Raw genomic sequence first — 9,969 nt, 5'->3', positions numbered from 1 at the left:
GGGTTATCACTGTGTCTCAAGTAAAACCACAAAAAATTACCCTGAACACAGAAATTAAAACACTGAATGATGCTCAGAAGTTGATAGGAGGCATCCAATGGATAAGAAATCTCTGTGGGATTACCAATGAGGACTTAGCTCCATTACTCCCACTCCTCTTAACTAGCAATAATGCAGAGGACAAACGGCAATTAACAGATCGTCAAAATCTAGTGTTGCAACACATATTAGACGAGATTACGATGTCCAAGGCACATTGCTATATTCCAGAACTATATATTCAACTCATAATAATCCAGGGAGAAAGGGATAAGAATCACCCGTTTGCCATAATAGCCCAATGGAATACAAAAGAAAAGGATCCTTTAAAGATACTCGAATGGATATTCCTACCCTTCAGACAAAAGAAATATGTTGTTACCCGACTTGAACTTTATGCTCAGATAATCATGAAAGGTCATTCACGATTGCTAGAGATAGCAGGTCGAGACGCTAGCTCTATCACCCTTCCACTAGTACAATCCTACTTGGAATGGGCAGTAAGGCATTCACAGGTCATATAGGTGGCACTAGCTGAATTTGAAGGACTAATTAACAATGTATATCCGGCACACAAACTATTCTCCTTTTTATGTAATAATGTTTTTGATACCTTTCCAACCAGGTCTGAAACGCCAGTGCCTGGGTTGACGGTTTTTACGGATGCTAGCAGAAACAGCAAGAGGGCTGCTATAACCTGGTGAGAAAATGATAAATGGGTTGACAAAATTATTCCCGGTAATGTAAATGACTCCTTACAAACATTAGAGCTGAAAGCTGTAGTATGGGTATTTGCGAAATGGTCTTCTAGTCCTCTAAATATCGTATCAGATTCCTTGTATGTTGTAGGCATAGTACAACACATAGAAAGTTCAGTCGTAAAGGAAATTAGTAATCCAGTTCTATTTTCACTGTTCCAGGAGTTATTACAGTATTTCAATCTAAGAACAGTTCTGTATTTTATGACTCACATTTGTAGCCACTCAGGATTACCGGGAGGTCTAACGGAAGGTAATGACCGTGCAGATAGGCTTGTTGCACCACTATGGACTGAGCCTCCGATAAATCACTTTGAACAGGCTAAGTCATCTCATGCTTTCTTTCACGTGAGTTCCAAAGTGCTTTCACGACAATTCGCGATTTCCATTACGGATGCTCAGGGAATTGTACAATCCTGTCCTGATTGCCAAAAGATAGGATTTGGTAGAGGTCTCGGAGTCAATCCCTGAGCTTTATTACCTCTCCAATTATGGCAGATGGATGTCACTCATGTCCCAGAGTTTGGAAGACTAAAATATGTACATGTAACTATTGATACTTATTCTTTAGCCATGTGGGCAACTCCTCTGACAGGAGAAACAGCTAAGCGTATTAAAAAGCACCTCTGAGGCTGCTTTGCAGTCTTGGGTGTACCTCATGTAATAAAAACTGACAATGGACCTGCCTACACTTCCTGTACTTTTGCGGACTTCTGTAAGTTATGGGGTATTAGGCATCACACTGGTATTCCACACTCACCAACTGGTCAGGCAATTGTAGAACGTGCACACTAGACACTTAAGAATCTCTTTATAAAACAAAAACCAGGGAAAATTGGCATATCCCCGCAAGAGAGAATATGGAAAGCACTATATGATCTTAATTTTTTGCGATTGGCAGGAAATGCTGATAACCCTCCTATGGTCATTCACAGCAGCGCATTAGTTAACGAATTGTCTGTATGAAAAACTGCAGGAATCAAGGTCATGTACAAAAATCTAAATACAGGTCAATGGACTGGACCTGCTGGTGTACAAGTAACTGGCAGAGGATATATGTGTGTCATCACAGAATCTGGCCCTAAGTGGATTCCTGCTCGCTGGGTAAAGCTGTGGAAGCCTCCTGCAGAAGTGAATGGGAAGAACATCGTACGTGACAACTCAGAAGATTGCAGTAAAAACAAGAGCGAGTAGTCAAGTTTGTCCTATCTGTTATCCTTGTAGTCTGTTTTCATAGGTAGTCAACACGTTTATCTAAATCGTTCGATTGTAATAGCTGTAGTGCTTGGTATTGTACTTTGTATTTTTAAGTGGTTTTCCTATATGATAAATAATGTCATCAAAAGAGTGTGGATAGTCCAAGGGAAGAAAGGGGGAATTGTGGCAATGTACTTGTCCAAACAAGGACATTACAACAGCCTCGTGGACTATCCACTGAGCCTTGCTGCTTGAGGAGACATGAAGGCGGGAGCTGGCAGAAGGCAGTTAACTGCTACCATGCAAAGCACTTAACTGCTACAATGCAAAGCAGTTACCATAGATGGGGACGCGTGATGTAGTAGCAAGAGCCAATCAGCAATGTAGCTATGCGCCAGAACAGCTCGTGGACAAACTGTTTATCCAAATAACAGCATGTCGCGTGTACAGAAATAAGATAGGTATAAATATAACTCTGTTAGAGCAGTGAAGTGTCTTCAACTGTGATCATATTGATCTGTCGTTGAGTCCGTTATTCTGCTCCCACAAGTCTCCACCTTTCAAGCTGAACTATGTGGCAGGGTTTCTCTGTGCTGTAGAAAGGAGGACCCTGAAAACTACTGACCTGTCAGCCTCTTACCTGTGCCTGGGAAGAACATGGAACAGATCCTCCTAGAAGCTGTGCTAAGGAACAAAGAATGGTGACTCAACCACTTCCCTGGGCACCCTGTTCCACTGCTTCACAACCTTTTCCATGAAGAAATGTTTCCTAATATCAATTCTGAGCCTTCTTTGGCACAAGCTGAGGCCATTTCCTCTCATCCTATCACTTGCTACTCAGAAGAAGACCAACAACCTCCATGTAGCAACCTCTTCTCAGAAAGTTGTAGTGAGCAAAAAAGTCTCCCCTCAGCCTCCTGTTCTCCAGTCTAAACACCCCTGGGTCCTTCAGCTGGTCCTCAGAAGACTTGTGCTCCAGACCCTCAACAACTTTGTCGCCCTCCTCTGCACTCACTCCAGCACCTCAGGGTCTTTCCTATCGTGAGGGACCCAATATTGAACTGAGGATTCGAGATGTGGCCTCACCAGCGCTGAGTACAAGGGGATGATCACTGCCCTGGTTCTGCCCACTACACTATTCTTGATGCACGGCAGGAGGCCATTGGCCTTTTTGGCCACCTGGGCACACACTGGCTTATAGTCAGTCATTGTTGATCAACACGCCCAGGTCTTTTTCTGCCAGGCAGCTTTCCAGCCACTCTTCCTCAAGTCTGTAGTGTTACTGGGGGTGGTTACAACCCAAGTGCAGGTCCTGGCACTTGGCCTTGTTAAACCTCAGAAAACTGGCCTCAGCCTAATGAACCAGCAGCTCCATATCCGTATGTAGAGCCTTCCTACTCTCCAGCAGTTCCACACTCCCACCCAATTTGGTGTCATCTGCAAACTTACTGAGGGTGCACTTGAACCCCTCATCCAGATCATTGATAAAGAGATTAAACAGAACTGATGCTAATACTGACTCCTGGGGAATACCACTCGTGATCGGCCACCAACTGGATTTGGCTCCATTCACCACAACTCTTCGGGCCTGGCCCAAAGTTCTTTATGCATCGCAGATACACCCATCCAGGCCATGAGCTGCAGCTTCTCCAGGAGAATGCTGTGGGATACGGTGTAAAGGGATTTACTCAAGTCTAAGTACACAACATCCACAGCCTGTGTGGCGGATTCACTCCCCCACGACAGACTTTCCCTCATCTGCTAAGCCGGTCACCTTGTCATAGAAGGAGATCAGGTTGGTCAAGCAGGACCTGCCTTTCATAAAGCCATGCTGATTGATCCCGATTGCTCATCTCCTATGTGTGACCTCACAGTCCTTTTCCCAGCCATGTTCCTGCTGTTGCCCTATCCCCTGCAGAGGCACAAGTGACCTCACAGTCCCCTCCACAGCCATTGGCTTCCTACTGGACTATGAGTTCCTGAGACACAGCTGAGCACATGGCATCGTACCCAGCCATCACCCTCCTTGTGGTCCAGTGTGTGAGCAGGTAAAACTAAGCTGCTTTCATCAAATTCATCTAATAGATTTCCTATCAAGGGTTAGAGTGGAGAAACATTCCTCAGAGGAGCTGCTCTATTTACCCGGGTACACGTTATATCTCTGCTTCTGCCTCTTTTTTTTTTCTTCTTCCTCTGTCTATTCCGTCTTGAAAGACCTCTCCAAGGCAAAGATTCATGGAGTTATACAATAACGCAGATTGGAATTGACCCCTGAACACTATCTCTATCCCAATGATATATATGGCACCCCAAGGAATGGCTGATTGCATTTGTGCTCTCTTGGGTTCATCTCACCACATGCACACAATGGACATGCACATAAAATATATGTTTACAACTCATCTGTACAATGAAAATATGGAATTTTGACCCAGTATTTCATAGAATCATAGAATGTCGTGAGTTGGAAGGGACCCACAAGTATCATTGTATCAAACTCCTGTCCCTGCACAGGACAACCCCAAAGTTCACACCATGTATCTGAGGATGTTGTCCAGTCTCTTCTTCAACACTGTCAGGCTTGGGGCTGTGACACCTCCCTGGGGAGCCTGTTCCAGTGTCCAGCACCGTCTATGTGAAGAACCTTCTGCTCAAGTCCAACCTAAACTTTCCCTGGCACATCTATCTTCCATTCCCTTGGGTTCTCTCATTGGTCACTAAAGAGAAGACATCAGTACCTTCCCTTCTCCCCTTGTGAGGAAGCTGTAGCCACCATGAGGTCTCCTTTTAGTCTTTTCCTCAGCTCTGATGCTGAGAAACCCCTTGGTTTACTTTCTGAAGCAGAAAGGAAAACCCATGACCTCCAGGCAATGGGAAGGGGGATCCTGTCCCTCACACACGGCTCAGGGCTCTTCCTGGGACCGTGGGATGTGGGTGTGCAAGGCGGAGGGAAGGACAGCACTGGTACAACAACTTGCAGCTTCCCCATGGGGCTGCAAGGAGGGAACGAGGCCCCAGTGCCATGAGGACAACTTGTCTTCTCCTAGGCCTCAGTGGCACAGACAGCTGCCATGGCCAAGGGGACAGAGACCTGGGTTCTGTTGGTCCCTTCCAGCCTTGCCAGCTCCCTTTGCCATCTCCATCACAGGCTGTTCTACACTGTCCTATCCCTGCCCCTCTTCCCCTGCAGGCTGCAGACACCCATCTCACTTCCCCACCTGCTCTCACCCCAGCATTTCTGTCCCTTCACTGATGTGTCTGCACCCTCACTGGCTGTTCTTTGGAACACAAAGCCATGGGCTGATCCAGCTCCCTCTGCGTGACCTCTTGCACCACAGCCCTGCCCTTCCAGTCACATTTCTTCCTCCTGATATCCAGTCCTCACCTCCCAAGTTGCACTTTCTGATTCTTCCCTGCTTCTTCCCACTTCCAAGGAGAGCACGACCATCTAAGAAACTGCCCTTCATGCAGGGAACCCAACCTGTTAGGCTTCTTGTGGTCTTTTACCTGACCAGAGAGAAGTAATTTCACCACGATCTTCTAAATCCCGTGACTGCTGTTGGCCTTTCAGCTTCTCTGACAGACACGACCATGTTCCTGCTGCTGTCCTGTCATGTTCTCAGGTGGGATGGATGTGACAACCCGTCTCCAAGGCCTCTTCCTGGGTAGGGCCTGTGGCTACCTTGGCAGAGGTTCTTTCCCAGCCATGTCCCTGCTGCTGGCCTGTCACCTCCAGAGACAGAACTGATCTCACATTCCCCTTCACAGCCACACGCTTCTGAGTGGATTATGAGTTTCTGAGACACAATTGACCTCATAATACCAGCACCCATCCATCCCCCTCTTTAGCCGCCAGGACCTGACCAAGACTGAAGCATGTTCTACACCATCTTACACCTGCCCCTCTTTCCCTGCCGGCTCTAGACACCCATCTGGCTTCCTCACCTTGTTCAAATCCATCAAATATATTTCCTACTAACAATGTGCATGAAAAGCGCTCTTCTCTGGAACTGCTGTATTTCTGTTAACACCTTCTTTATCTCCTCTTTTGACTTCCTTTTTTTTTTACTATTCTTCTACCTATTCTCTCTCCAGAAACCTCTCCAAGGCAAAAAATCTTTCAAATCAGAGAATAACTCAGGTTTGAAGAGAGCCCTTGTCTCACTCATCTTGTCTCACCCTCCTGCTCATGGCAGGGTCAACCAGGTGAGGTTGCTCAAGGCCTCCACCCAGCTTTGCATCATCCTCAAAGGTGCTGAAAGTGCACTCTGTTACATCTTAGAGGGGGAGAATAAAGATGTTCAATAGTGTTGGCCCAAGTGCCAGTCAGTGAGAGATGACACTAGTAACTGGTTGCATAGAGGACTTTGTACCACTCATGATATTTGGGCTTAATGGTTCAGCCAGCTTCCCTCCCAGCATCCACTTCTTGAGCCCCATCAGCACCACTCTGCCCAGAAGGACACCATGGCTGAGGCCTTGCAAGCACCCTGTACACAACATGCCTTTCTTTCCCCTGTCCATTTGGGTTCCGCAATCCCTTCCTTCGCCTTCACATTCCAGGAAATGGGTGTAGGAGGACATGTCCCATCCCTTTCCCAGGGAGGGAGGTAGGGTGACCAGCCTGTAACTCTCCCAGTTCCTATTTCTGCTCTTCTTGAAGATGGGTTTGAGGTCTGCGTTTTTTAAGGACCCCAGAACCATTCTGGTTTCTATGGCAATTTTGAGAGCACAATCCGGAATCATGGGAAGGGTGACGTAGCAGAAAGGAGCACTTGCAATGAGTCTGTCCAAGGCAGCTGAGATGAATCTCACTGGTCAAATGGGGTTTGTTCCTCTAGTCAAACACAGAAATGTCCGGGTTCTGTCACGTGTCAACATCTGAGCTGGCCTCATGGACTCCTTATGCACCCAGGGATGCTCAGAGACAGAGTCTGTCCCTTTTACACACAGAGGCAGGTGTCACAGAGTCCCTCTCGACCTCCTGTTGCCACTCCCAAAGGGCAGGAGACACCTGAGCCCTGTGGTGTGTCACCCTGCTCTGCACTCATCTGACTTGTGCCGTGGCAGGAAGAATGGACACAAGGAGCTCGCTTGAAGGAAGCACATCCCAGTGCTGCATTCAGGCAGTTAACAATGGGATGTTACTTCCAACACCAAGTGACCTCAAGATCTTGTCTGTCCCACAGGCCTTCATGGAACCCTAAGGAATAGTTGATGGTGTTTGTGATCACTCGGGTTCATGTCACCTCAAGTACATGATGTGCATGCTCACAATTCATCTGTACAAAGCAAGCACGAACTGCTGAACTACTCATTCGGTGTCCCTCCATGGAGGGAAGAACAACCTCTGTGGGTGAGAGGCCAGTGCAGGAAATGGTGGTTGTGAGGGGCCAGTGCATGATGATTGACCTGAGGCTCCTTCCCAAGGGGTGTCCAGTGCACACGGGCACAGCCCAGCCCCTGCTCTGCTGGTCCTGCAGGTCTCTGGCAGGAGGCCTGGCTGTGAGAGGACACTGCTGTGTGCCCAGCCCTGCACACACACACTGTGCAGCTGCACAATGGTGTTTCATCTGTGGGCCACATTCTTGTACATGTTCTTGACAGAAACTTTGCAAGAAGACCTAAGCCTCCAGGCACTGCCCTAAAAAGATCACTTTTCTTCATAGAAGCACTGTTACGGAGGCCAGCTCTGTCACAGCAGTGCCCATTGCCTGTCCCTGCCTGCGCTCACAGGACTGACACACAGCAGGACGGTGACCAAGCTGCCAGAGCACTCAGGCCTTGCACCAACACAAGGGATGAGAAGGAGAGTGTGGGAGTGGAACGAGAACAGCTCTGGAAGACCAAGGGCTGCTGCTCCCTGGCAGCGCTGCCAGGCTGGGACTCTGCTCCTCTCCACTAATGCAGACAGAAACTGTCCCTCCAGCTCCAAAAAGGCCTTAAAAGGAGATCTCAGGGGGAAAACAAAACAAAACAAAACAGTGCAGGGCCCTTTATTCTTGTTTTAAACAGAGAGAAAATGGCTCCTCATTTCCATAGACAGTCAGAAAAAAGAGGCAGACAGTGAATAAGGGATGAGAACATTATCACAAAACACCACCACCACAACAGCAACAAAATAAGAATGGCTGAGCCTGCAATGAGTTACACTATAACTTCTATGCAGACAATGACAATTTGTTGTTGTTTGTTATTGAAAACGTCCAGTTATCAGTTTCCACACTGAATCCTGGAGCTCCTGGTTCCTCATGCTGTAAATGAGGGGATTCACTGCTGGAGGCACCAGTGAGTAGACAACCGCCATCACCAGGTCCAGCCATAGGGAAGAGATGGAGGGGGGTTTCAGGTAGGCGAATATGCCAGTGATGACAAACAGAGAGACCACAGCCAGGTGAGGGAGGCAGGTGGAAAAGGCTTTGTGCCGACCCTGCTCAGAGGGAATCCTCAACACAGCCCTGAAGATCTGCACATAGGACACCACAATGAAAACAAAACATCCCTCAAAAAAAAAAGCACTAAACATGAGAAGCCCAGCTTCCCTGTGGTGGGCATCTGAGCAGGAGAGCTTGAGGATCTGTGGGATTTCACAGAAGAACTGGTCCACAGCATTGCCCTTGCACAGTGGCAGTGAAAACGTATTGGCCGTGTGCAGCAGAGCATAGAGAAACCCAGTGGCCCAGGCAGCTGCTGCCATGTGGACACAAGCTCTGCTGCCCAGGAGGGTCCCGTAGTGCAGGGGTTTGCAGATGGCAACGTAGCGGTCATAGGACATGATGGTGAGCAGAGAATACTCTGCTGAAATGAAAAAGAGAAACATAAAGACTTGTGCAGCACATCCCAAAAAGGAGATGGCCCTGGTGTTCCAGAGGGAGTTGGCCATGGATTTGGGGAGAGTGGTGGAGATGTAGCCCAGGTCGAGGAGGGAGAGGTTGAGGAGGAAGAAGTACATGGGGGTGTGGAGGTGCTGGTCACAGGCTATGGTGGTGATGATGAGGCCGTTGCCCAGGAGGGCAGCCAGGTAGATGCCCAGGAAGAGCCAGAAGTGCAAGAGCTGCAGCTCCCGTGTGTCTGTGAAGGGCAGGAGGAGGAACTGGGTGATGGAGCTGCTGTTGGACATTCGCTGCTTTTGGGCATATGCGCTCTGTTCAAAAAAAGAAAAAGCAACATGAAATTAGGACAGAGCCCTCTGAGCTAAGCCACATGATTTTTCATAGGCATCACCCCAATTTAAATGCATTTCCTTTCTCTGATGTGTTATGGCTGAGCGTGCGGTGAGGAGCAGGACCTTTGCCCGTGTGCTGCCAAGCAGCCAGCTTTGCTCTGCTGCAGTGGGGACATGGGGGGAGCTGGTTTGTGACACCTCTGATGTTCTCAAAGAATGGCAGATACAATCTACCTTCAGTCAAAAACCTCAATATCTGTGCTCATGACTCTCAAAGTCTTGGGCTGCAGAGGAGACAATTAGCATGTTTTTATAAATATTTGATCTGTGTTTTTTAATTTTCCACCACCACATCAGGTGAGTGGGGTTTTTTAGGGGTAGAAAGCCTCATTTCTGTGATTGAAAATGTGAAGAGTCTTGAGGCGGGACAGGCAAAAAGGCTCAGCTTTCTCTGGCTCTGTGCAGTCAGACAGCAGATGTGTCCATCAGGATTTTACTCATCTGTCCAGCTTTAATGGAAATGTGCAGTATCTGCACTCATGATTCTGTAGAGAGTGGGCTGCAGAATAGAGACATAGCATGTCTTTATAAATATTTCATCTGTATACTTTATTTTCCGCCACCATATCTGGTAAGGGGGAGAAATCCTAATTTTTATGAAGGAAAATGTGAAAAGTCTTGAGAGAGGGCAGGCAAAATGGCTCAGTTTTCTGTGGCTCAATGCTTAGTCCGGAGAGCAGCAGTGTCGATCCGTCTTTCACTCATCTGTCCTGTGCTTTTGCCTGTGCTACCTTGAAAATGACATCAGAC

The 9,969-nt window shown here is 47.7% G+C and overlaps 1 protein-coding gene across 1 annotated transcript; it reads right to left on the bottom strand.

Moving 5' to 3' along the window:
* Window positions 1-8,187: 8,187 nt before the first annotated feature.
* Window positions 8,188-9,114, bottom strand: LOC135999674 (olfactory receptor 14A16-like). The gene has a single exon (XM_065653234.1). It carries the CDS (start codon window positions 9,112-9,114, stop codon window positions 8,188-8,190), a length of 927 nt encoding a protein of 308 aa, XP_065509306.1.
* Window positions 9,115-9,969: the final 855 nt, after the last annotated feature.

This window comes from Caloenas nicobarica, chromosome 29, assembly GCF_036013445.1.
Source record: "Caloenas nicobarica isolate bCalNic1 chromosome 29, bCalNic1.hap1, whole genome shotgun sequence".
NCBI classification, from domain to species: Eukaryota; Metazoa; Chordata; class Aves; order Columbiformes; family Columbidae; genus Caloenas; species Caloenas nicobarica.
This window is presented reverse-complemented; position numbering and strand designations above follow the sequence as displayed.